The sequence below is a fragment of the Macaca mulatta genome, chromosome 7 (genome assembly GCF_049350105.2).
Source record: "Macaca mulatta isolate MMU2019108-1 chromosome 7, T2T-MMU8v2.0, whole genome shotgun sequence".
Lineage (NCBI taxonomy): Eukaryota > Metazoa > Chordata > Mammalia > Primates > Cercopithecidae > Macaca > Macaca mulatta.
Window position 1 is genome coordinate 14,015,278 of NC_133412.1, and position 27,518 is coordinate 14,042,795.

The window sequence follows — 27,518 nt, forward strand, 5'->3', positions numbered from 1 at the left end:
CATCTCTACTGAAAATACCACAATTAGCCAGGCATAGTAGCATGCACCTGTAATCCCAGCTACTTGGAAGGCTGAGGCTGAAGAATCACTTGAACCCAGGAGACGAAGGTTGCGGTGAGCCCAGATTGTGCCACTGTACTCCGGCATAGGCGACAGAGCAAGACTTCATCTCAAAAAAAAAAAAAAACTTGACGTCAAAGAAAAATTTCCCCATCAGTATTAAGGAAAGAGATGCTGTCTTTTTTACACAGTTGAGATGAACCTCAGATGAACATGTAGCACAGACAGTTGGGACCCAGGAAGAAAGATAACAGTGAGAGTTATCCAATAAAACCTTGAACTTGGAGCCTAGTTGGTGCCTTTGTGCCTCGTTGATATGTAGGGAATTAAATTAAGAAAGGAAATTATTGTCTATCCAGATAGGATTTGTAAAGACATGGATACTGGTAAACATGCACTTGTATTTTACTCATTCATCTTTTGGGGGCATTAAGTGTCCTGGGGCCTAGAACAGATGAACAAGGCCACCTGTTTCAAAATGCTGTTTCCTACCCTGGTACCATCATTTTGTCTGAACTTTGCCAAGTTGTTACCTCGTCCTTTCTTAGATTTAGGATGAAGGAAGCAAGCCAAAGGTTGAAACAGAGGAGCTAGGGCAGTGAGAGTTTAGTAAATAAATTAAAGGAAGAAGATGCCCAATACATAGTATTTTAGATGTTTGGGATAACCTCTTTACTATTAAAAAAAAAAATGGAAATCTGATATCACCAATGGTGACACAGACTTCCAGATGCTATCCTTTGGCTACAATGATTATTGAATCAGCTTCATGTTGAGAGAGAAAGAGTGAGAGGGAGGGAGAGAGACAGGGGTGTGTGTATGTGAGAGAGAGAAAGAGACAGAGCGAGCCAGTTGTAGTTTGTTGAAGTTCACCACAAAAAGATGGGAAGGATCCCCAGCCACACTTGATGTTTTGTGTTTCGGTTTTGGGGTTCGGGATTGTTAATTTTCATATTAAGTCAGTCATGCAGTTTAAATTGTAGATATCATGTTAGTAATTTTGGTGCAGTGAACAGGAGTGCAGCATCTGTCTTTTAAAGGGATTTTTGTGTGTGTGTGCATTTAGATTGCTTGGTGACCTTTGAAATTTTGTTTTGCACTATTATCAGAAACATAATCATTTTTCTTTCTGAAACAGATTTTAACATCTGCAAAGGTTGATGAAACTAGGAGAGTTTTAATGAAATCTTAATCTATCTTTTTTAATGTCACCATTGCTTTTAAAACTGTTCATCAGCTACCAGAAACATCAGCTCAAGGCACTGGAGTTGATTTTAATAAATGCCTTTTCTATTAAATATTCTCATTGTGGTCAGAGTATAGTTACAGAACAGAAACTTGTCCAGTCTTGTTCATCTACAGCTCACTTTCCAAATTCTCTTGTTTTTAAAGTCATATTATTTCAATCTGTATTTCGTTATCTCAATAGTTAACTTGAGATTTTTTATATTTCAAGGAGGGGAGGTTGTTCTGAATACTGGCACCAATCCTTCAAAATCTAGACAGTTTAAGGATATTGACTTTTAACAAAATTTAACTTAAATGTCTACTTTAAATATGTGTCTTGTCATTAAAAGGTTATTTACATTTAAAATGCTGACCTTTCAAGATGTGCACAAGAGTGTTCTAAAACAGAGTTTCTGAACATTGGCCATGAAACCACTGTCTTGGGCTGACAAATGGATTGGAAATAAGCTACCCAACACTGGGAATGGGCCATTAATTTTAATCAAAGGTGATGCAGGAAGGCGAATGGGATGCATGACAATGTCAACAGCCCAGTAGGTGTTAAGAGACCACACAGCCTTCCTTGTTACTTGGTCGGGCCATTAGTTGAGGTTGGGTGAAGACAGAAAGCCATGTCTGGAATTGAATGACCAGGTCACTCCAAAATCTAATGGAGAACTCCCCATTTCAGAAATCACATTGTAATGCCATTAGAAGTCAAGGACAGCATTTAGAAAATATTGGTGGATTTTTTTTTTTTTTTTTAAAACAATCACCTTTCTGGTTTTTCCCAACTTTGTCAAGCTTCTTGTTTTCCTGCCTTCTTTCCTTCTGAATAGATCATTGATATTTACAGGGGAACAAGAAATCGAACTGACTTAGGAAAAAAAATCTCAAAGCCTATTTACTTTTCAGAATTACATATTGTTATAAAACTCAGGTAAATGCCAGAAACAATAGCATACCAAAGGAATTAAGCAGGATAACTAATTCTTTATGGCGATCTCATGGTCCTTGTCTCTTTCTTGTGTGTGGGAATAGTTTCACTAATTGAAACTAAACTTTTGTAATTGCTTTATTGAAAGCATTTTTTCATCATTGTAGAGGCCACTGTGCTTGGCCCTTTACTATAAATTGTCAATACTAGCTGATAACATTTGTAATTTTCACAGCAGTGAAAGCCTGTATTTTAAATCAGTGAGTGTATTACTTTATTTTGAGTACTTTCAATTACAAAAAAGGTAGTATATGACAGCTTGAATTCGTGATGTTTATAATAACAACAAATGCAGAAAAAATAATGAAAGAAGCATATCTGAAGCATATTTACGCTTCAGGGTTGTTAAGAAAGTTCATTTATTCTGACACAGCACTGCATGCATAAGAAAGATCTGTATGACTACAGTAGTAGTTTTTATACATATTTAGGAAATAAAAACAAATATATTCCTATCTTGTTAATTGAATAGTGTTGTAAGTAAATAGCATTTGTTCTTCCTGTAGATGAAGATCAGCTCCGTGCAAAGGGTTATGACAAAACACCAGACTTTATTTTACAAGTACCAGTTGGTAAGTTCTTCAACTCTGTTATGCGTTTGTTTTTAGAGAAAAGGGATGTATTTTTTAATGTCTTTACGTTAATATTAGCTTTATAATATTAAAAATGGGTGAATAATTAGAAAATATTATTTTTAAATGGCAGAAAACAATAGGTTCAGAAGAAATCTGTCTTAAAATCTTTTGCATATATTATAAACATGTTTTCTAAAGATATTTTGGTTGTCATTTTCAACTTATTTCTCTAAATTTCCAATTCCTTAAACATAGATCTGTTGAAAAGCCAGACTCATTTTGGTCTGCTTGGCATGTCACTTGTCGAGTTATACAAGCAGTCTGAGAACTAGGAAAGGGAGTTTTGAAGAATATAATGAAAATCAAAGGAATATGATTGTCACATAAATGTTCTTTGTAATGAACATATACAGTGTGTTGTTTTGTAATTACATTTATAAATGATGGTAAGAGCTAAGCCTGTGCTCATTAATGTGAAGCTTAGAGAGGCCTGTGCAGAGTTGAGAATTTTCAATCTTCCCTTGCCTTCTCCGTATATTAGTAATGCTTTGTCCCTTAGCTGTAGAAGGGCACATAATTCACTGGATTGAAAGCAAAGCCTCATTTGGTGATGAATGTAGCCACCACGCCTACCTGCATGACCAGTTCTGGAGCTACTGGAATAGGTAAGGTCTCATTATTTTTCTTTTAAGATAAACGATACTCAGCTGAAATCTCATTAGAAAAAAAATATTTTGTTTAGCTGGTAAAAATGCTAGTAGCCTTTGTTTCTAGTAAATACAGAGTTTTGATTAATGTATTCATTTCAGATAATTTAAACTTCTCCGCTTTCATAATGTTGCTTCATTTTTTAAAACTAAAAATCTCTGCATAAGGTCAAAATTAGTATATATTCCATTTTTCATTCATTTTACAATAATATTGGTGTCACTTAAAATGCAGATAATAAGATGTGGTATATATTACAATATTGACACTGAACTTTTATCCTTTTGATGTGAAATTTATGCTTACTGTCAGACCTTAAAATAATTTATCCTCAGCTCTCTGAGAAAACTATCCAAACGATATGAAAGATGGAAATGATATACCTTCCAAGAATAGAGAGTAGTTTACCTACCAACTCATATTAACATTCCCGAAGACACGGAAATCTCAGCATTAAGAAAGGAGTGGGGGGCTCTTATTTTACTTATTATCTACCTTATGCCCGGGAAGTTACTTTTATCCCCATTTTACAGATAACTAAGCTGATACTCAGAGAAAATGATGTGCTATAGTGCTAGTTATCATGGATCTGCTTTTATCTCTGACTCCCAAATCTGTGTGATTTCTAGCACAACCCTATTGTCATTTACAATGCAACCATCCAAACTTTGGCTTTTTCTATTATTGCAGTCCCAAGTGTTCACACTACACATTTTTTTTCCCCCTTAGAACAGGAATGCCGGCCAACAGTAAGAATACAATAATAAAATGACATTGACTCAGATCCTTAAGGAATGAGACAGTAGCATCCATGGGTAATAGCCTTGTCCTAGGGTAAAAACAGTGACCAGCTACAGAATTTGGCATTATATTGTTACTCAGTTTTACAAAAGGCCAGTGGACCTCGCCTGTGGCAGCTGTGCTAACCTAAGCCCACTTCTTGCCATGGTAACAATGATCATGACAAAATGCTGAATGTAATGGCTTTCTTGATTTTCTTGTGTAATTGTGCGTGGCCTCCGAGCTTTACTTTACAGGGATGGAGGAGGAAAGTGCAAAATGTTTTAGAAATCAATGCTGGTTCAGCGTTTCCTGTCTTTTATTCAGCCATTATTCAAATTAGCAGTAATGTGGCAAATTGAATTTTAGATTTTTAGCAATTTTATGATGAGTTTGAAATAGTAAAGAAAGCATCATTTTTGGTAGTGCAGGGAAAGCAATGACAAGAAAACCAAATTGCATAAGTTTAGGTTGCTAAAGTATTAAAAAAGGAAAACTGATAAGCGCAATCAGTAGGCAGGTAGACTGTTTCCCCAGCTTTGGTACTGGTCATTTCTTTTCTAAGGAACAATTGCAAACTAAATCCCAAATACTAGAGCTTACTTCAAAATTCCAAACTATTATCTTTATTCTAAAGCACCTCAATTATTTATTGAGTACCTACTGTGTATTTAACATTCACCATTTAGAGGCTGATTAAATAATCTAGTCACCTGGATGATAGATTTACGGATTATTGACATGCCTGGAGGATGTCTGAGTGATAGATAATTTAATACAATTTCCTTTGGATTTTATATTACTTTGTTGCGTTCTACTTTTTCCCTTCTGGTGATGTTTTACTTAGACTACTATTGATTTACATTCCCTGAGCACATTGTTTGAATATATACTGGCTAAGTGAGCATAATTCATTTTGGGCACGATGTGTGTGATATGGGAATGCTAGCCTTGGTTTTAAATGGTCCAGATCATTTAAGGAGTAAATGTCACAAAAGTCACTGATGTTACCAAATGTCTGCAGAGAGGCCAAGAAATGCAAGTTCAAAAAAGAACATTTAGTGCCCAGGTTTAAAATGGAACTTTGGGGCATTTACTTGTATATAAAATTTGTAATATATGATAATGATATAAGCTTACCGGTGATGGAGTATTTTGACAGAAGGAGAACTTACCCCATTTGTGAATGTATGGGATCCTCCTCTTCTCGTATTTTGCCTCAACACAACTCATATACGTGAGCAATTGCTGAAGTTCTTCAGCATATAACTATAGCAGATTCTGAAGTTCTTTACAATTGGAAGAAATTCTCTCTCACCTGTAGGTAGCCTTTCAAGGAGGCTATTGGTTAGAATTTGGGCTTTTTGCTTTATTCAAGTGATAAGCGGCTAGTTTATATAAAAACTAATATTACCTAATTGTCATACTATTTTCAGATTAAAGGTTGGATTTTACAATAAGACTGTTCAATTACTTTTTATAGACTAACGCTTTTTTTTTGTTGAGACGGAGACTTACTCTGTCACCCAGGCTGGAGTGCAGTGGCACGATCTCCGCTCACTGAAATCTTCACCTCCTGGGTTCAAGCGATTCTCCTGCCTCAGCTTCCCAAGTAGCTGGGATTACAGGTGCCCGCCACCACGCCCAGCTAATTTTTGTGTTTTTAGTAGAGATGGGGTTTCACCATGTTTGCCAGGCTGGTCTCGAACTCCTGACCTCATGATCCACCTGCCTTGGCCTCCCAAAGTGCTGAGATCACAGGCGTGAGCCACCGCACCCGGCCTAGACTAATGCTTTTGTGTAAATCCATTTCCCATGCAAATAACTATAGAGCCACCAATTTTTAGATTAACATTTCTGTAAGAGTTTTCTTTTGTAGTAAATTGATATTCTTACTCAGCTTAACTAACGTTGAAAACATTTAAATTTTACAATGTAGTCATCTTCCCCAAAGTCAGAGCTATTGAGTAAAGAACATAAGCAGCCATTCCTACAAGCACATCCCCATCCCAAGTCCCAGGTATGAACCTTGGTTAAACAACTACTCAAAACTCTCTACTTCTACAGAGTTAAAGCAGACAAAGAATGCCTCTGAGAAGCATTTGGACCATAAATACAGGCCCAAATTCTATAAGGCTACCAGAAAATACATTTACTTATGAAATCAACACACAAAAAGTCTTCTTATCCTATTTCTCTAATCAAAAGGTGAGTTCTTTGACAATTTGGCCTCTATTACTAAGTACACTTTTATACTGAGAGGATGACTTGTAAAGAGAGAAACCAATACTACCAGTCTAAGATCAGGTTACATATATGTTCTCTAACATGTGGCCTTTCAAAGAGGCAGGGACAGACACCTTGTCCTCACTTTTGGTGGGTCAGTTTGAATGAAAATATTGAGTGACCTTAATGACAGAGAAAGGGCCATATGCTATAAAGCACACGAACAATTACCAACAACCACTGATCAAGAACATGCAAATTGCAGCTGCAAGTTTCAACCCCTCCATCTGCCATTCCAGTCACATTCTGGCACGCTCTCATTAGAGACATCTCTTTACAACCAAAGTGCACTGTGTTGATATACCTCTCTGCTTCTCTCAAAGAAAATCTAAGCTTCTTAGCTGGAACATGGGGCAAAATTTGGTTTTTCAATTTAGTGATCCTTGAAGTAATGGGAGGAATATTGGGTTTGAATCCAGAGTATGCCACTTTCTGGTCCCATGACTGGGAACAATTGGCTGTATTTTCTCCTCAATAAAATGGACTGAATAAAACTTTTTTTGCCCTCTTACTCTGAAGATCAGTTATTTAATATATACAAAGCACTTTCACAGTGCCTGGCAGTCAAAAAAATATTAGTTCCCCTCTCTCTCTTTTTCTGTATGCCACTGATGAAGTTTAGAGGTCTTCCGATTAGACATTTTTAATTGCCTTCTTTGCCACATAAACTAGTCAGCTAATTTCAGCACTCAGCTTGGCTGACATCTCTTTGAGAAACCTTCCTGCATTTCAGGATTGGGTTTGGTGCGCCTCCTGTGTTTTGCTAATAATTTCATAACATCTATCAAACATTGTCATTGCTTGCTTATTTGTCAACCTCCTCCAATTAATACTGAGTTCTATCTTATCTACTGGTTTTATCCATCTTTGGTTGCCCAGAATCTGGCACATAGTAGGTGATAGTAGATATTTATTGATTGTATTTACTGATGTCTGACGACAATAATGGTTTGAATCAGCCTTTGAGGAATTTGTCAGGCATTGTGACATTAAGCCATGATACAATCAAATTTTTTTCTTTGAGAATTCAACTCGAAGGATAGTGAGGAAAATGCCTAATTTTTCTGAAAAACTTTTACAGACTTTTCAAATGTATAGGCTTTTGCAGTCCTGTTTCATGAAATGGAGCATAAATGTATTTAACATAAGGAATTTTAAAAATAGAAAATAACTGAGAACTAAATGACAAATTCACTTTATAAAGGTTTTTAGATAAATATTTATAATCTTATGTTGGTCGGTTGCTTTCCCAAAACTTCAGAGAGTTCTCTCATTTGAAATTTGACATAGAATACCTTGAGAATTCTAAGCAGAGGATAATCTCTACTTTCTTTAAGGGCTGCATGAAACTGGGCCTGGAGCAAGAGTACAAATGGAGCCTTATATACTATGTGTCTAAATATGTAAAGTTACATATTAAGTTAACAGACCTTAAATAAAATATATTCTATTCTGCGTGAAGAGCTGAAAGTTCAGATTTGCATAAGAATTCCTAGATTCCTTGGATTTGCAGGCTACGTGTGTCAGTGCAGGGAGCGGTGGTCCCACTGCACAGCCTGCCTTCCTTTTCTTCCCACCCTCAGCTCCATCCTACACCTGGAAAGGTGTCAAGCACACACCAGGTCTGCATATCCAAGCTCCATGTACATTCCCGTAAGCTACGGCTCTCAGGCCAGAGTTGCACACTCTGGTAGTCTGCCCTCTTATCAGGTGAATGAACCTGAGAGAAAGGGCCATCCAGGCCCTGGGAGTGGCCTCAGGGCTATAAGATCAGGAAGTTCTGAGGTCACTGATACCTGGAAGGTGGCCTAGGAAGTGGTTGAGGGAACAGGCATCAGGTGGGGATGTTCCCTTGGCCCCATAAACTCCTTACTCCATGGATTCAGATATAACTAGACAGTGGCTAGAGCAGAGTTACCTAAAGCTTGGGTTCAGGACATGGACCTCTCTTGATTGACTGTAAAGGACAGTAGTAAAGGAAGCAGGTGCATAGATCTTTCAAAGCCATTTCTTGTTCTGGTGTTAGGATAGGAGGGGAGATGAGCACCGGAGGAAATATGGTCTTGATCACATGTATGTACCACGGAAACGATTAAGAGCTGAGTTCTATCTGTCAGATTTTTGAAGCTTTGGCTCCAGAGAGTCTGCTCTCCTGAAGGGAATGCTAAGCTAATACCTTCTGCCACAGAATTGATTTGACTTTAGTTCATACCTCTAAGTATTTTTTAAAGATCAGTTATTTACTCAATGGTCTGGCAATTGCTTTCTCTGGTTTGTGATAGCCTGAGAGGAGAGGCATTTAGAATGGGAATGCCAACCAGTTAGAGTTAAGGAAGGTATTTTTCAGAGCATGGCCAAAGTTTTTCCTGTATTAAGATACTTTGAGGAACCCTGCAATTAGCCAAATCACAGATTTCCAGTTATTTCGGTCTTGTTAAAAACAAGGCTGATCACATCTGTCTTAAGTTGGAGTATGTGCCTCAGCAATAGAAGCTCTTGCAAACCTTCAATTACAGCAGCCTCAGAAGCAGCACTGCTGCCATATACTATCAAGTAGCAACAACAAGCGACAGATTGACTAATAATTAGCAAATGCTCTGGAGAGGGCTTCGATAAAGGTGAAAGATAATATTTTGCTTTTTCCACCTCTTAAAATTGAGTTGGTTTTGAGATATTGATGTCCCATTGTTTCAGACAGATACTTGACACTGTTGTTAGCTGGAGTAACCTCAAAATATTTTGTCAGAGTGAGGGAAGTGTTTTCTGTATATAGAGTACTTTGATAAAAATGACTTCTCATAATGGTTATAATGGTTAAGTATCATTTTTTCAGCATGCAGAATGTGAATAACAAGACTTTTCTAAGTGAGGAATTCATGTTTTCTGCCATCATTCATTGATTTTAACAAAACTGAGCAAAGAATTGAAATGTTATCTTAGGCCTTTAGAGTGATATTCGTAATAAGGAGAAAATTGTTGAGAAACTAGAATGACTTACATCAAAGAAAACAGATCTATAAAGGAATGGCAAGGAATTATAGTTTCTCCGGCTAGAAAGACATCTAAATGATTACCTTTTCAAGCATATGTAAGATTTTTAGAAGAGTGGTATATTGACCAGTTTCACAAATCCAGGCGACCAGAAAATTCTTATGAGGATGACTTCCCATTGACACACACTATGACAAAGTTAATCTGAGTCATGTCTAGCTCAGAAATGTTACCCCAAGCCAAACCAACAAGCAAAGGATTGAGTGGCCATTGTCGGAATGGAAACACGGCATTATGATCATCCAGAGAGGGTAAGGGAAAAATAAAGAGAGTTTACCAATAGGAAGTGAAGTTGGGAGCACAGTTCGTGTCAAGAACCCAAGAACACGGAGTCCATTTCTGAGGGTAAGTCTAGAATAATGGAGATCAGGTCAAAATTGATACTAAAAAGGCTTGGAGTCTAGCATAATAATTCTCCAACTTTACTGTGTGTTAAAATCACATGGGGGTTGTTTTTAAAATATTGATATTGGCTTTACCCTTAGAGAGCTAGTTTAATTGGTATGCAATGCAGCCTGTACTCTGGGAATTTGTTTTGTTCTCGTTGAAAACTATGAGATTAATGTGTATCTAACATTGAAGTCAGACTCTTCTTTACCTAGCCTCAACTTGCTAGCTAGCCTTAGCATTCCTAGCTTATCTGCTTCCAAACAGTCTTGATGAAATAGTTGCTTTATGAAGAAATACAGGTCCAGGTCAGCAAACATTTACAGGCACTGTGTTAGTCAGTAGAGAGTCAGCCCCTGCCTTTGAGGGGTTAACAGTGAGAACTGAGCAGTAAACTACAGAGGCAGCACCTGAACCCAGGTCTCTCTGTGAACCCCACACCTATGCTCTTTCTACTCTATTGGGCAGCTTCATATCTTTCATGGGGATAAATATGTTGGAAGAGTTTACTTATTCTGTCAGTTAATGGGCTTGCTAAGCTAAAACTAAAACCCTCTCCAGCATACAAGTTTTAGATATTCACCTTCATGTGGTTGGAGAAAATGGACCATTTGTTCTCTGTTCTTCAAGAGCCTATATTCTGTATTTTAAGAAACAACTTTATTGAGGTATAACTGACACAGAATAAACTCATATTTAAAGAGAACAATTTAATGTTTTGTATAAACCTATAAAAGTATCACCATGATAGAGATAGTGAGCATACTTACCACCCCTAGGTTTCCAGATGCCCCTTTATAATCCACCTTCCTAATCCCTTCAATTCTCCCTGCACCCTTGTACCCACTGATCTGCTTTCTGTGACTGTTGATTAGTTTGCTTCTTCTACTATTTTATGTAAATAGAACTATGCAGCATGCACTCTTTTTTGTCTAGCCTTTTTCTTTTTTTTTTTTTTTTTTTTTTAATTTATTTATTATTATTATACTTTAAGTTGTAGGGTACATGTGCATAACGTGCAGGTTTGTTACATATGTATACTTGTGCCATGTTGCTGTGCTGCACCCATCAACTCGTCATTTACATCAGGTATAACTCCCAATGCAATCCCTCCCCCCTCCCCCCTCCCCATGATAGGCCCCGGTGTGTGATGTTCCCCTTCCTGAGTCCGAGTGATCTCATTGTTCAGTTCCCACCTATGAGTGAGAACATGCGGTGTTTGGTTTTCTGTTCTTGTGATAGTTTGCTAAGAATGATGGATTCCAGCTGCATCCAAGTCCCTACAAAGGACTCAAACTCATCCTTTTTTATGGCTGCATAGTATTCCATGGTGTATATGTGCCACATTTTCTTAATCCAATCTGTCACTGATGGACATTTGGGTTGATTCCAAGTCTTTGCTATTGTGAATAGTGCTGCAATAAACATACGTGTGCATGTGTCTTTATAGCAGCATAATTTATAATCCTTTGGGTATATACCCAGTAATGGGATGGCTGGGTCATATGGTACATCTAGTTCTAGATCCTTGAGGAATCGCCATACTGTTTTCCATAATGGTTGAACTAGTTTACAATCCCACCAACAGTGTAAAAGTGTTCCTATTTCTCCACATCCTCTCCAGCACCTGTTGTTTCCTGACTTTTTAATGATTGCCATTCTAACTGGTGTGAGATGGTATCTCATTGTGGTTTTGATTTGCATTTCTCTGATGGTCAGTGATGATGAGCATTTTTTCATGTGTCTGTTGGCTGTATGAATGTCTTCTTTTGAGAAATGTCTGTTCATGTCCTTTGCCCACTTTTTGATGGGGTTGTTTGTTTTTTTCTTGTAAATTTGTTTGAGTTCTTTGTAGGTTCTGGATATTAGCCCTTTGTCAGATGAGTAGATTGCAAAAATTTTCTCCCATTCTGTAGGTTGCCTGTTCACTCTGATGGTAGTGTCTTTTGCTGTGCAGAAGCTCTTTAGTTTAATGAGATCCCATTTGTCAATTTTGGCTTTTGCTGCCGTTGCTTTTGGTGTTTTAGACATGAAATCTTTGCCCATGCCTATGTCCTGAATGGTACTACCTAGGTTTTCCTCTAGGATTTTTATGGTATTAGGTCTAACATTTAAGTCTCTAATCCATCTTGAATTAATTTTCGTATAAGGAGTAAGGAAAGGATCCAGTTTCAGCTTTCTACTTATGGCTAGCCAATTTTCCCAGCACCATTTATTAAATAGGGAATCCTTTCCCCATTTCTTGTTTCTCTCAGGTTTGTCAAAGATCAAATGGCTGTAGATGTGTGGTATTATTTCTGAGGACTCTGTTCTGTTCCATTGGTCTATATCTCTGTTTTGGTACCAGTACCATGCTGTTTTGGTTACTGTAGCCTTGTAGTATAGTTTAAAGTCAGGTAGTGTGATGCCTCCAGCTTTGTTCTTTTGACTTAGGATTGTCTTGGAGATGCGGGCTCTTTTTTGGTTCCATATGAACTTTAAAGCAGTTTTTTCCAATTCTGTGAAGAAACTCATTGGTAGCTTGATGGGGATGGCATTGAATCTATAAATTACCTTGGGCAGTATGGCCATTTTCACAATATTGATTCTTCCTATCCATGAGCATGGTATGTTCTTCCATTTGTTTGTGTCCTCTTTGATTTCACTGAGCAGTGGTTTGTAGTTCTCCTTGAAGAGGTCCTTTACATCCCTTGTCAGTTGGATTCCTAGGTATTTTATTCTCTTTGAAGCAATTGTGAATGGAAGTTCATTCCTGATTTGGCTCTCTGTTTGTCTGTTACTGGTGTATAAGAATGCTTGTGATTTTTGCACATTAATTTTGTATCCTGAGACTTTGCTGAAGTTGCTTATCAGCTTAAGGAGATTTTGGGCTGAGACAATGGGGTTTTCTAAATATACAATCATGTCATCTGCAAACAGGGACAATTTGACTTCTTCTTTTCCTAACTGAATACCCTTGATTTCTTTCTCTTGCCTGATTGCCCTAGCCAGAACTTCCAACACTATGTTGAATAGGAGTGGTGAGAGAGGGCATCCCTGTCTTGTGCCAGTTTTCAAAGGGAATTTTTCCAGTTTTTGCCCATTCAGTATGATATTGGCTGTGGGTTTGTCATAAATAGCTCTTATTATTTTGAGGTACGTTCCATCAATACCGAATTTATTGAGCGTTTTTAGCATGAAGGGCTGTTGAATTTTGTCAAAAGCCTTTTCTGCATCAATTGAGATAATCATGTGGTTCTTGTCTTTGGTTCTGTTTATATGCTGGATTATGTTTATTGATTTGCGAATGTTGAACCAGCCTTGCATCCCAGGGATGAAGCCCACTTGATCATGGTGGATAAGCTTTTTGATGTGTTGCTGAATCCGGTTTGCCAGTATTTTATTGAGGATTTTTGCATCGATGTTCATCAGGGATATTGGTCTAAAATTCTCTTTTTTTGTTGTGTCTCTGCCAGGCTTTGGTATCAGGATGATGTTGGCCTCATAAAATGAGTTAGGGAGGATTCCCTCTTTTTCTATTGATTGGAATAGTTTCAGAAGGAATGGTACCAACTCCTCTTTGTACCTCTGGTAGAATTCAGCTGTGAATCCATCTGGTCCTGGACTTTTTTTGGTTGGTAGGCTATTAATTGTTGCCTCAATTTCAGAGCCTGCTATTGGTCTATTCAGGGATTCAACTTCTTCCTGGTTTAGTCTTGGAAGAGTGTAAGTGTCCAGGAAATTATCCATTTCTTCTAGATTTTCCAGTTTATTTGCGTAGAGGTGTTTATAGTATTCTCTGATGGTAGTTTGTATTTCTGTGGGGTCGGTGGTGATATCCCCTTGATCATTTTTAATTGCGTTGATTTGATTCTTCTCTCTTTTCTTCTTTATTAGTCTGGCTAGTGGTCTGTCAATTTTGTTGATCTTTTCAAAAAACCAACTCCTGGATTCATTGATTTTTTGGAGGGTTTTTTGTGTTTCTATCTCCTTCAGTTCTGCTCTGATCTTAGTTATTTCTTGCCTTCTGCTAGCTTTCGAATGTGTTTGCTCTTGCTTCTCTAGTTCTTTTAATTGCGATGTTAGAGTGTCAATTTTACATCTTTCCTGCTTTCTCTTGTGGGCATTTAGTGCTATAAATTTCCCTCTACACACTGCTTTAAATGTGTCCCAGAGATTCTGGTATGTTGTATCTTTGTTCTCATTGGTTTCAAAGAACATCTTTATTTCTGCCTTCATTTCGTTATGTACCCAGTAGTCATTCAGGAGCAGGTTGTTCAGTTTCCATGTAGTTGAGCGGTTTTGATTGAGTTTCTTAGTCCTGAGTTCTAGTTTGATTGCACTGTGGTCTGAGAGACAGTTTGTTATAATTTCTGTTCTTGTACATTTGCTGAGGAGTGCTTTACTTCCAATTACGTGGTCAATTTTGGAGTAAGTATGATGTGGTGCTGAGAAGAATGTATATTCTGTTGATTTGGGGTGGAGAGTTCTATAGATGTCTATTAGGTCTGCTTGCTGCAGAGATGAGTTCAATTCCTGGATATCCTTGTTAACTTTCTGTCTCGTTGATCTGTCTAATGTTGACAGTGGAGTGTTGAAGTCTCCCATTATTATTGTATGGGAGTCTAAGTCTCTTTGTAAGTCTCTAAGGACTTGCTTTATGAATCTGGGTGCTCCTGTATTGGGTGCATATATATTTAGGATAGTTAGCTCTTCCTGTTGAATTGATCCCTTTACCATTATGTAATGGCCTTCTTTGTCTCTTTTGATCTTTGATGGTTTAAAGTCTGTTTTATCAGAGACTAGTATTGCAACCCCTGCTTTTTTTTGTTCTCCATTTGCTTGGTAAATCTTCCTCCATCCCTTTATTTTGAGCCTATGTATGTCTCTGCGTGTGAGATGGGTCTCCTGAATACAGCAGACTGATGGGTCTTGACTCTTTATCCAGTTTGCCAGTCTGTGTCTTTTAATTGGAGCATTTAGTCCATTTACATTTAAGGTTAATATTGTTATGTGTGAACTTGATCCTGCCATTATGATATTAACTGGTTATTTTGCTCATTAGTTGATGCAGTTTCTTCCTAGCCTCAATGGTCTTTACATTTTGGCATGTTTTTGCAATGGCTGGTACCGGTTGTTCCTTTCCATGTTTAGTGCTTCCTTCAGGATCTCTTGTAGGGCAGGCCTGGTGGTGACAAAATCTCTCAGCATTTGCTTGTCTGTAAAGGATTTTATTTCTCCTTCACTTATGAAACTTAGTTTGGCTGGATATGAAATTCTGGGTTTAAAATTCTTTTCTTTAAGAATGTTGAATATTGGCCCCCACTCTCTTCTGGCTTGTAGAGTTTCTGCTGAGAGATCTGCTGTTAGTCTGATGGGCTTCCCTTTGTGGGTAACCCGACCTTTCTCTCTGGCTGCCCTTAAGATTTTTTCCTTCATTTCAACTTTGGTGAATCTGGCAATTATGTGTCTTGGAGTTGCTCTTCTCGAGGAGTATCTTTGTGGCGTTCTCTGTATTTCCTGGATTTGAATGTTGGCCTGCCCTACTAGGTTGGGGAAGTTCTCCTGGATGATATCCTGAAGAGTGTTTTCCAACTTGGTTCCATTTTCCCCCTCACTTTCAGGCACCCCAATCAGACGTAGATTTGGTCTTTTTACATAATCCCATACTTCTTGCAGGCTTTGTTCGTTTCTTTTTCTTCTTTTTTCTCTTGGTTTCTCTTCTCGCTTCATTTCATTCATTTGATCCTCAATCGCTGATACTCTTTCTTCCAGTTGATCGAGTTGGTTACTGAAGCTTGTGCATTTGTCACGTATTTCTCGTGTCATGGTTTTCATCTCTTTCATTTCGTTTAGGACCTTCTCTGCATTAATTACTCTAGCCATCAATTCTTCCACTTTTTTTTCAAGATTTTTAGTTTCTTTGCGCTGGGTACGTAATTCCTCCTTTAGCTCTGAGAAATTTGATGGACTGAAGCCTTCTTCTCTCATCTCGTCAAAGTCATTCTCCATCCAGCTTTGATCCGTTGCTGGCGATGAGCTGCGCTCCTTTGCCGGGGGAGATGCGCTCTTATTTTTTGAATTTCCAGCTTTTCTGCCCTGCTTTTTCCCCATCTTTGTGGTTTTATCTGCCTCTGGTCTTTGATGATGGTGATGTACTGATGGGGTTTTGGTGTAGGTGTCCTTCCTGTTTGATAGTTTTCCTTCTAACAGTCAGGACCCTCAGCTGTAGGTCTGTTGGAGATTGCTTGAGGTCCACTCCAGACCCTGTTTGCCTGGGTATCAGCAGCAGAGGCTGCAGAAGATAGAATATTTCTGAACAGCGAGTGTACCTGTCTGATTCTTGCTTTGGAAGCTTCCTCTCAGGGGTGTACTCCTCCCTGTGAGGTGTGGGGTGTCAGACTGCCCCTAGTGGGGGATGTCTCCCAGTTAGGCTACTCAGGGGTCAGGGACCCGCTTGAGCAGGGAGTCTGTCCCTTCTCAGATCTCAACCTCCAGTGTTGGGAGATCCACTGCTCTCTTCAAAGCTGTCAGACAGAGTCGTTTGCGTCTGTGCAGAGGTGTCTGTGTGTCTTAGTTTACTGTGCCCTGTCCACAGAGGTGGAGTCTACAGAGACAGGCAGGTTTCCTTGAGCTGCTGTGAGCTCCACCCAGTTCGAGCTTCCCAGCAGCTTTGTTTACCTACTTAAGCCTCAGCAATGGCGGGCGCCCCTCCCCCAGCCTCGCTGCTGCCTTGCCGGTAGATCACAGACTGCTGCGCTAGCAACGAGGGAGGCTCCGTGGGTGTGGGACCCTCCCAGCCAGGTGTGGGATATGATCTCCTGGTGTGCCTGTTTCCTAAAGCGCAGTATTGGGGTGGGAGTTACCCGATTTTCCAGGTGTTGTGTGTCTCAGTTCCCCTGGCTAGGAAAAGGGACTCCCTTCCCCCTTGCGCTTCCCAGGTGAGGCAATGCCTCGCCCTGCTTCAGCTCTCGCTGGTCGGGCTGCAGCAGCTGACCAGCTCCGATCGTCCGGCACTCCCCAGTGAGATGAACCCAGTACCTCAGTTGAAAATGCAGAAATCACCGGTCTTCTGTGTCGCTGGCGCTGGGAGTTGGAGACTGGAGCTGCTCCTATTCGGCCATCTTGCTCCGCCCCCCTTGTCTAGCCTTTTTCACTCAGCATAATTATTTCAGGATAATGTACATTGAATATATCAATAGTTCGTCTTTTTATTGCTGAGAGGCATTAAGTTGCATGACCGTTCCACTGTTTATTTATCCATTCACCTGTTGATGGACATTGGGCTTATTTTTAGTTCTGGCTGTTACTAATAAAGCTGATCTGAACAGTTTTGTAAAATGTTAACATGATTTCATTACTCTTGGGTAAAGATGTAATGTAATTTCATACCTGGGAGTGAAACGACTGGGCCATATGGTGGGAATATTTTTACCTTTTTACAAAATGAGTAAACTCTTTTCTGAAGTGGTTTTACCATTTTATATTCCCGCCAGCAGCTTACGATAGTTCCAGCTGCTTCCCATCTTCCTCATCACTTGGAATGGTCAGCCTTTTAACCCAAGGCTTTCTAATAGTTGTGTAAAAATGTGTTCATGTGATTTTTTAATTTGCATTTTTCTAATGATAAATTATATTGAGAATCTTTTCATATGTTTATTTGCTACCTGTTTGCCCTGGAAAAGTTTCTCTTGAAATCTTCGCTTCATTAGTTAATTGAGTTGTTTTCTTATTATTGAGTTTTGGGTAGGGCATTTTTATTTTACATTTTAGTATTCTGGATATAAGTTTCTTGCCTGCAGAAATGGTTCTAGAACCCTTTTTTGAGAAGACTCTCTTTTCTCCACCTAAATTACCTTTGTACATTTGTCAAAAATCAGTTGTTCATATATGTATGGGCCTGTTTCTGTATTCTCTATTTGTTCCATCATCGGTTTGTCTAGACCAATTCAACACTGTTTTAATTACTGTAACATTATAATTTTGAAAACAGATAGTAGGTCCTCCAATTTTGTGATTCTTTTCAAAGTTATTTTTTGCTATTCAAGATCTTTTTTACCATATGAATTTTAGAGTCAGTTTATTAATTCCTATAAAAGCCTGCTGGGATTTAGATTGGGATTACATTGAATTTACAGATCAATTTGGGAAGAATTAACTTCTTAATATTATTGAGTCTTCTGACCCATGAACCTGGCATCTCTCCATTTATTTAGGTCTTTTAACATTTTTCTCAGAAATTGTTCTGTAGTTTTCAGTGCACAAATCTCACATTTTTTTGGAGATGATATCTAAGTATTGATTGAATAATGGCTATGTAAATACTTTATAGTTCTTAATAATATTAGTAATGATAGTTTTATTTGTTTCCATTTGTTCATTGCTACTATAGAGGAATACAGTTGATTTTGTATTTTGATTTTCTGTACGGCAACCTTATAAAACCCATTTATTAATAGTTTACCTAATTGGTGGATGTGATAGAATTTTCTACATAGGCAACTATGTTGTTTGTGAAGACCATTTTACTTCATTTTCAATTTGTATGCCTTTTTTTTTCTTTTGCTTCATACAAAAGTGAATGATAAGAGTGGACATTGTTGCCTGGCTGCTGATTTTAGAAGAAAGATTTTAGATCTTTCACCGTTAAGAATGATGGTAGGGGTGAGCACAAGGGACTTATGCCTGTAATCCCAGCACTTTGGGAGACCAATGCAGGCCAGGGCTCAAGACCAGCCTGGGCAACATAGTGAGACCCTGTTTCTATTAAATAAATAAATAACCAGGCATGGTGGCACACACTTGTAGTCCTAGCTACTCAGAAGTCTGAGATGGGAGGATCACTTCAGCCCAGGAATTCAAGGCTGCAGGGAGCCATGATCATGCCACTGCACACTAACCTGGGCAGTAGAGTGAGACTCTGTCTCTAAAATAAATATAAAAGAATGATGTTAGCTATAGGTTTTTGTAGATGCTCTTTATCAGGCTGAAGAAACTCCCTTCTAGTCCTAGTTTGTTGCAAGTTTTTATCAAAAATTGGTGTTGGATTTTTGTCAAATGCTGTTTCTGCATCTATTATGACAATCATATAGGTTTCTTAAATTAGTCAATATAGTGAATTATAGTGATTGATTTTTTAATGTTATACCAACCTTGCTTTCCTGAAATAAACTCCATTTGATTATGAAGCAATACACTTTTCATATTTTGCTGAATTTGATTTGTTAAAATCTGTTAGGAATTTTTACATCTATGTTTATGAGTGATACAAGTTCATGTTTTATTTTTCCTTCTAAAGTATTTATCTGGTATTGGTATTAGAGTAATGCTGGCCTCTTAGTAAGAGTTGGGGGGCATTCCTCCTCTTTAATATTTTGAAAAGTTGGCACAGAATTGCTATTATTTCTTCCTTAAATTTTTGGTGGGATTCCACAGTTAAAGCATCGGGGCCTGTGGTATTTTTTTGGTAGAAGGTTTTTAACTATAAAATCAATTTCTTAGTAGTTATAAGACATTCAGGTTATGTCTTTTTTTTCTTGAATGAGCTTTGGCACTTTGAGTCTTTCAAAGTGTTTGTCCATTTAATCTAAGTTGCAGCATATTTTGGCATAAGCTTGTTGAAAATATTCCCTTATTGTCTTTTAGTATCTGTAGAGATGATACCTTTCTAATTCCTGATATTTATAATTGTATCTTCTTTTCTACATCAGTCTGCCTAGAGGTTTATCAATTTTATTGTTCTTCTAAACGAACCAATTTTTTTTTTAATACTGATTTTCTTTTTTCTCTTTCATTGGTGTTTAATCTTATATTATTTTCTTTTTGTGTGAGTTAGTTTCTGTTTAGTTTGCTTTTCTAGTTTCCTAAGGTGGAAAACTGAAGTTGTTGATTTTAATTCATTCTTTCTTTTTTCCAGTATAAATATTTTAGTGCAATTAATTTACTTCTGAGCACTGTTGTGACTGCATCTTACAAATATTTATATATTGCATTTTCATTTTTATTTGGTTCCACCTACTTTCTACTTTTGATTTCTTCTTTGACCCACACTTACTTTGAAGTATGCTGTTTTGTTTTGAAATATTTGAGAAATTTTCAGATATCTTTCTGTTTGGTTTCTAATTTAATTCCGCTGAGATCAGATAACAAATCTGAACTCTTTTAAATGTATTGAGATTTATGTTATAGCTCAGACTGTGGTTATCTCTGTAAATTTTCTGTGTATACTTGAAACTTTATTCCACTTTTCTTTGGTGGGATGTCTTATAAATGTCAATTAGGTCGAACTGGTTGGTAGTGTCATTCAAGTTTTCTATATCTTTACATATATGCACTTATCAGTACTCTTCTGAATACTTGAGGGCGACCTACTTAGGTCCCTGGAATTCTCTTTTTCTCTCTGGGCAGCTTTCCCCTGCTGATATTTTGCCCTTCAAACTCTAGTTGCCTTGGCTTTCCCATTCTCCTAGGTACAATTCCTCAACTCAGGGATACTGCTGGGCTTCGCCTGGGCTCACCATTTGGACGTCACAGCTTGGAAACTCTATGAAGCTGGGCCAATCAAATGGCTTGCTCTTTGTAATCCCATCACTCTGGGATTACAGTTCTTCATTGCTTGATGTCTAGTGTTTAAAAACTGTTATGTCATCTATTTTGTTTTTTAACTTTGAACAGAGAGCTAATCCAGTCTTTGTTACCCTAACTTGGTTCCAAGTAGGAGACTTTCAATTATGATTTTAACACATAGTTTAGCAGATTGGTGTAAACCAGTTTGTCTTGTTTAAAATTAACCTTGTAATCTTAACTTTTGTATCTTTATTAAGTCCACTTAACTTATAGACTTCATTGTCATCGTGAACGAGAGTACTGTGCAGTCCTTCAGGTTACTTTCTTTTGAGATCTCTCTCTCTCTCTCTCTCTGTCTCTCTCTCTCTCTCTCTCAGACATCCATATATTCTACCTCTCTTTCCCTCAGGCTCCTGAGAGTTGGAATGGGATTTTTCATTTATGACTTTATGCCCAGCAAAAGGGAAGTCTTTAATATGTTCAAGGCCAAGGATTATAATAAGCATATGGTTGTTAGAAAGCAGCTTTCTTTGGTTATCTACTGGTAGCACTCAGGGCTTCTTATGCCTCTTGGATTAAAATAAAGCAGGCCATATTTTGGTGAGACAGAGCCCTGTTCCCAGCAGCTATGCCTTTTCATTTCCTCTGCCTTTAAGGAACACATGTTCCCATTTCCAAGCATCTTCTGCTGTTTGATATCATTCAAGTATCTCCTGAAATGGATGATATATAAGTGATGAGGCTACATTGCCCGGTTTGCCTGTGCTCATTCTCTTCTCACATATGTGGAATATGGAAAATGAGTCATGAATGCAATTTGCGTGTCTCATACTCTTCTCATAGAACAGAAATCTTCATGGATACATAATGACAATGGTAAACGTTCTTTCATTCTAATTTCTAATTGATTCTGGAAGTCAAATTCTTATAAATTCTTATAAAAATTAAATTTCTCCCATGAATTCCCTTTATTCAGTAACACAAGTCAATTACATTCACTTGTGTGGTTTTCTTTTTTCTCTCCTTCTTACATTCTACCAGTCTACTCTTAAGATCTGTGTGAATACCATTCTCTTAGTTTTCTTCCTTTTCTATCTGAATCCCTGAGATTGAGATATTTTTTGTGTTTTGGTCACCTTTTCTCACACAGGATTGTACTAGCAAATTGTCTTGTTAACCCTTTCCTGCTTCTCTTTATATATTCCCTTTTGCTATTTCCTTCCCTTTTGTTGCTGGCAGCTTGCTAACCATTACCACCACCTCCCATTTTAAATTTAGTCTTGTAGCATTCCTGGTATTTCATTCCAAGTGATCATAAGTTAAAAACTAAAGCCAATTTTTTTTTATTTAGTAAAAAGGATTTTTTTTAGAATTCATAGAGCTCATCAACTCATATAAATAGGAGGCTATCTTAGTCATCTTTGATGACCAGCTGTGATATTTTAAGAGTACTCCATATTGATTAAGAAGGTATTAAAAATGAAGTCATTGGTTGTGTGCTAATGGTAGATATATAAAGCCATATTGAACTCAACACTAGATTAAAATATTTGATGAGCCCCAATTACCTTTCATTGGTTTAATGTGAAGTGACTATTTTTTACTACTTCATATTTCTTTTATTTTTTTTTATTTTATTTTAGAGACAAGGCTTCACTTTGTCACCCAGGCTAGAATGAAGTGGTGCAGTCATAGCTCACTGCAACCTTGAACTCCTGGTCTCAGGCGATCCTCCCACCTCTGTCTCCCAAAGTGCTGGGACTACAGGCGTGGGCCACCATGCCTGGCCTGCCATATTCCTAATGCAAACTGGCCCATCAGTAGTGGCATAGATATACAAATTCAGCTGATGTTTAATAAGTTACTTCTATGTAGAAATAGCATATTATGTATTTCAGAGCATACAAAGGTGAGCAAAACTTAATCTTGCCTTCAGTGAATTTAATTCAAACTAATAGGGAAACAAACATGTACATAGATCATAATAATAGCTAACACCGAGCACCAGTTATGTTCAAGGAGCTGGTTTAAGCACTTACATGTATTTTCCACTCTAATCCACATAACAATCCTATGAGGTAAATGCTAGTATTTTATCTCCATTTCATATGAGAAAGTTGAGCTATGAAGAGGTTAAGTGCCCAAATCAAGGCCACAGAGCTAGAAAGCCAGTGGAGTTTTTTGAATAGAAGAGTGACATGATTAGGACCTAACTTTAGGATGGATCATCTGGTAGCAGTGCTTAGATTGAGTAGAAACAGGAATTTAGAAATAGGGACACTATTGCTATTAGTCACCCATATTGAAATAATCCATTAATTCCCAAATTATAGTGGTAGCAGTGGAAATGGAAGGGGACCATATAGACTTACAGAGATTATAGAGGCAGGATTCACAGAATTTGTCAAGTAATGCCAACATTCAATACATCAGTAAAAGTGTCGTTGTATTAAGTGGTTTAGAACAGAGATAACTTTGAGGTTTTAATATTGGTGGTGGCAAAATAATGATGCTATTAAAGAATTGGGAATAGAAAATAATGTAGGTTAGCAATAACTTCAGTTGGGATGGTTAGAGATGTCCGAAGGCAACTGGGCTGTGGGATAGGAGTCTGAGTGGTGGGTCAGAGACAGTCTGATTTAGGGATCATCCATCGTAGAAAGAGGTTGAGTGGTTTTTCTCAGAGGGAGAGAACAGAGAAATGCCTCTTATAAATAGGGAAAGAAGATACCTGTGACATGACATCATAATAAAGTTTAAAGAACTGATTAATAATAATTACGACCCTTATAGCGAATTAAATTATTTCTAAATTTACCGACTCCCACCCTTCATCTCTTGCATTTGAACTTATAAAGTAATTTCAGTCTGGCTGCACTGAATCTGATTATTCAGGGTATTGATAGTTAACCTCACATCAGTTTCCACCATGAGTTATGTGGGTTTAGAAAGTTGTACCAAAATGTACGAACCTAGGGCTTGTAAGAATCACACTTGAAAGAAACCTTGGGAGTTGCTTTGTCAAGCAGCTAGGAAAACCATTCATGCATACCCCACACCCAGAGCTCCATCGGCAGCCCAAACATAAAGAACTGAAAGGTCATTCTTCTTCCTGCAATGTGATGGCTTGTTGACGGATTTTGACACAACAGTACAATGCTGAAAGGGTCTGACCTTCCTGCAACACTGAGGGACTCAGGTTTGCTCAGGATACCTGACACTCATTGCATTTCTCTCTTTGCCTTCCTTCTCCTTCACAGATGAACACACTCCTCAAACACAGAGTGCTGCCTTTGATACAGAAATGTTAAATAATTTAAATAGATATAAATGATTGCTTTTTACATTTCTCTTGCCTTTTTTTTTTCCAGTTACCATCAAGCTGAAACCCTTACTTGAAACTATTAATGCTTTTAATTAAAAAATTAAATTAGTTTTTCAAAATGACAAATGTGAATGGAGATTGTTAATAGCTGGAAAAAGAAAAACTAAACAAATGAGGAGGTCTGTATGCTATGTTATGTTTTATAGTCTATCTTTTTGATAGAAATCAATTTATTGGAATTCAGAAGTTTGAGGATTACTTCTGAAGTGCAAATTAACGTACATAAAGGTAAATTGTAGGTAAATTGAAGTAATTATCTCCTGTGTACATAATGTGTTAAAAGGTTGAAGAGTTAGGTGGAGGCAAGAGAACTATCAAGAGAATTTTCTGCCATGTATAAATCGATGTCTTATGTTAGATTTATATACTGTGAAGCGGGGCTTTGACTGGTTATCCATATTATTTTTTAATTTAGTATCATGGTGGCATGGAGATGGGAAGAAAAATGTATACTATTAATGAATTTCTGTAAATACAAAAGTAATAACCTAAATGCTTTTTTTAAAAAAAATACTCTTTTTAATGAGAAGCAGCTATTCAGAAAGATTGCCATGCTGTCTCCACAGCTAGGAAATATAAAATACGTGCAATAATATTCTCCAAGCATTTAGATCGCACTTTGCAAAGTGTGGAAAGTTTACGTATTTGTCATAATATTGGAAAAAGGAGTATTCAAGTATTTCAGTGGTATTGTTTCCAAATATGATAAGTGTCTAATAAATGAAATTAAGATTCTTTTGTCCAAGGTAAATATTTTAATGGCATACGCAAAATTAGGACTGAAATTTTGAAGTATTTGTTTTAACTCTTCACCTGTTTTCCTCATATCACTGCACTTTTCAGTAACACCCTAGACATCATACATCTTTGTTTGAATCATTTCTCTTCCTATTTTCTCCACCATTTCAAATGGTGTCATGTCACTGGGAACTAATGCCCACTATCAGCTGAGCACATTCAGCTTCTGTCTACATTACCACTAGGGTTCAGTTCCAATTTCCTGGTATTACTCATTCAGATCCGACCTCTTAGTTTGTGTGCTATGAGAACTGACAGCCCCCCATCCTGCTCTGCTTGCCCAGGGCCTAGTCACACACACTCCAGTGTGCCAAAGCGTGGCCACCCCCACACACCTTTCTGCTCAAGATTCCGTGTAACTTTTAATTGACATTTATGTCTGACACTGTAGATGTACTTCTCATTGTAGAACCTTTGTCTACATAGGAATAGTTGAAAACTGCTTTTCACTTAACTATTACATGGATTAATTTTACTTAACAATGACAGGTTTCCCTGCTGAAACTCAAGTGGACAGGTAGTTTCCTGTTTCTAACCATTCTCCATCTAACATTGCAACCCACCAGCCAGCACTGTTCTCACTAGTTGCTTGAGTATACAACAAATCCATTTGAAATGACAGAGAGAGGGTTAAGTCCTGAGTACAACATAAGCTGCAGTAGAGCCCAGTATAACGCTTTTTTTTTTCGATATATGAAACAATCTTTTTAGCGGGGTTTGTTAGTGACTTAATGTCTATACATATCTTTCCTCTAAATTCACCCCTAGCTACACAGGCATAAATTTACCCAGTTGTTTCTAATATAATGGCATTCTATATATATCTTTTCCTCAGAAAGCACAGCACAAAGTTCTGTTGTTTTGCCAGGTTCCTGGCCTTCTTTTATAAATTCTTAGTAAAATTTCTTTCCTTGGGTGAGAAAAAATATATTCTATCAATTATTTTAAAAAGCAATAATTCATTATAGTTGATCATAAATGTCAGGAAGCAAAGACCCAGCTGAAGCATTTTTGTCACTAATCATGCTGTTTTTCTTCTAATTAGTTAATTTACATTTTACAAATTAAGGGTAAAATTCAGACAGAAGATAACATCATAGCTTTAACTGACCTATATTTGTATCTGCCAAATTTAAGTTAATTAGAAATGTAGATGCTGTTTGTTTTATCTGTCAGAAAAGCTCATCTTTTTTCTTAAAAAAAAAAAAAGTAGACACACTTTTTCCCCCCTCAGCATTTATCATCTAAATAATAGTCTTGCCAAGATGGCAGCCTCATAATAAACTCTTTTCAGTGGAGTGATGGGTAATGAAGCTTGCTTGTGAAGGCAGCGAAAAATGTTGTCTGGCCAGATGCATGAATATGATGGCTAGAGAATCAGTGGACTTTCTCAGTCATCAATCTTTTTAGTAGCCTCTTATACATCTGAATATTTTGATAGATGATCTAATAATTGAGTTATCTATCTTTCTAACTATCAGAGTTGCATAAAAATTATTCTCACATGCTACTGAATATTAAATATATTAGGCATCCAGTAAATTTTTCATAAAAGGGCCAAAAGGTGAAACATTTTTGTTATTCTATAAATACCTCTTAATATATTGAGTGTTGAGCCCTCTGACGTATCCAACTCTTAACTCTCTCTCTGAGAAGCAGGTGTACATTTTAAAAAGAAAACATACCTATTATAAGTAGGACATACAATACTTACTTTGACTAGTAAAAAGTAGGCCCTGGTACATGTGTAGATACAACTCAGTGTATTGTAAAATGGAATGCACTTGTTGGTCTAACACCAGCGACACATTTAATATGACGCAGATTTTCCATACAAGAAACACAGATGATATGCATGCTAAGAATGACTGTATGACTTTGGTGTCTCCATCATTTTGAGAGGAAGATGATCCTGCCAAAAGGGAAAACAAAGCTCCCAAATGTTCTCATAACACACAGGTAGTTCTTTCCCCTCATATGACTCTGTATGTGGAAGGGGGGATTGTTTTGGGTTTTTTTGGTTTTTTGTCATGCATCACTCTATTAAAAGCGTATCAACAAGTGTGCTTCACTGGAATTGAAAAAGTGACAAGGAAAATTGGCAGGAAACAGGTCACTTAGAAGTGGGCTTTTCCCACCCCCCACCATTCACAGTTCTTCAAGGTGACCTTACAGTGATGACTGCCCAGTAACCAACATTAAAATAGTTCTGCCCTGGAAGGGCAGACATTTGTTTGCGGGTCTGAAGGGTTACCAATCCTGTGCATCTTGAAAGGCACTCAAATGAGCAGGGCCTTGTAAATTGGATTTCTATTAGCCAGCCCTGATGATAGCTCTTCATCAGAGGAATGGGAGGAAGTGCTATCAATAGCTCCAACTCTACATACCTTTCTTTGCTTTTTTTTTTTTTTTTTTAAATGCAACACTTATTTTTGGTCTCTCATTCAAAATGGTGATGAATGCTAAAATCACTAGAAATAATTGCCTTTAAGGTTTTAAATAAGCCTTAAAATATGAACAATTTATTTTATTTTATTTTTTTAAGACGGAGTGTTGCTCTGTCACCAGACTGGAGTGCAGTGGCACAATCTCGGCTCACTACAACCTCCACCTCCCAGGTACAAGCGATTCCCCTGCCTCAGCCTCCTGAATAGTTGGGACTACAGACACATGCCACCACACCTGGCTAATTTTTTCTATTTTAGTAGAGACGGGGTTT

At 37.6% G+C, this 27,518-nt stretch overlaps 1 protein-coding gene across 12 annotated transcripts in view; it reads left to right on the forward strand.

Moving 5' to 3' along the window:
• CDIN1 (CDAN1 interacting nuclease 1) overlaps positions 1–27,518 on the forward strand; it is a 246,658-nt gene that overhangs the window by 124,454 nt on the left and 94,686 nt on the right. For all 12 annotated transcript variants that reach the window (XR_013395314.1, XR_003731190.2, XR_013395315.1 and 9 more), the window contains 2 exons: positions 2,791–2,856; positions 3,419–3,524. Coding sequence is in view for 9 of the 12 variants with exons in the window: in XM_077938685.1 (XP_077794811.1) it covers positions 2,791–2,856; positions 3,419–3,524 (172 nt within the window). In the remaining 3 variants the exon portion in view is untranslated. The remainder of the gene's footprint in view (positions 1–2,790; positions 2,857–3,418; positions 3,525–27,518) is intronic.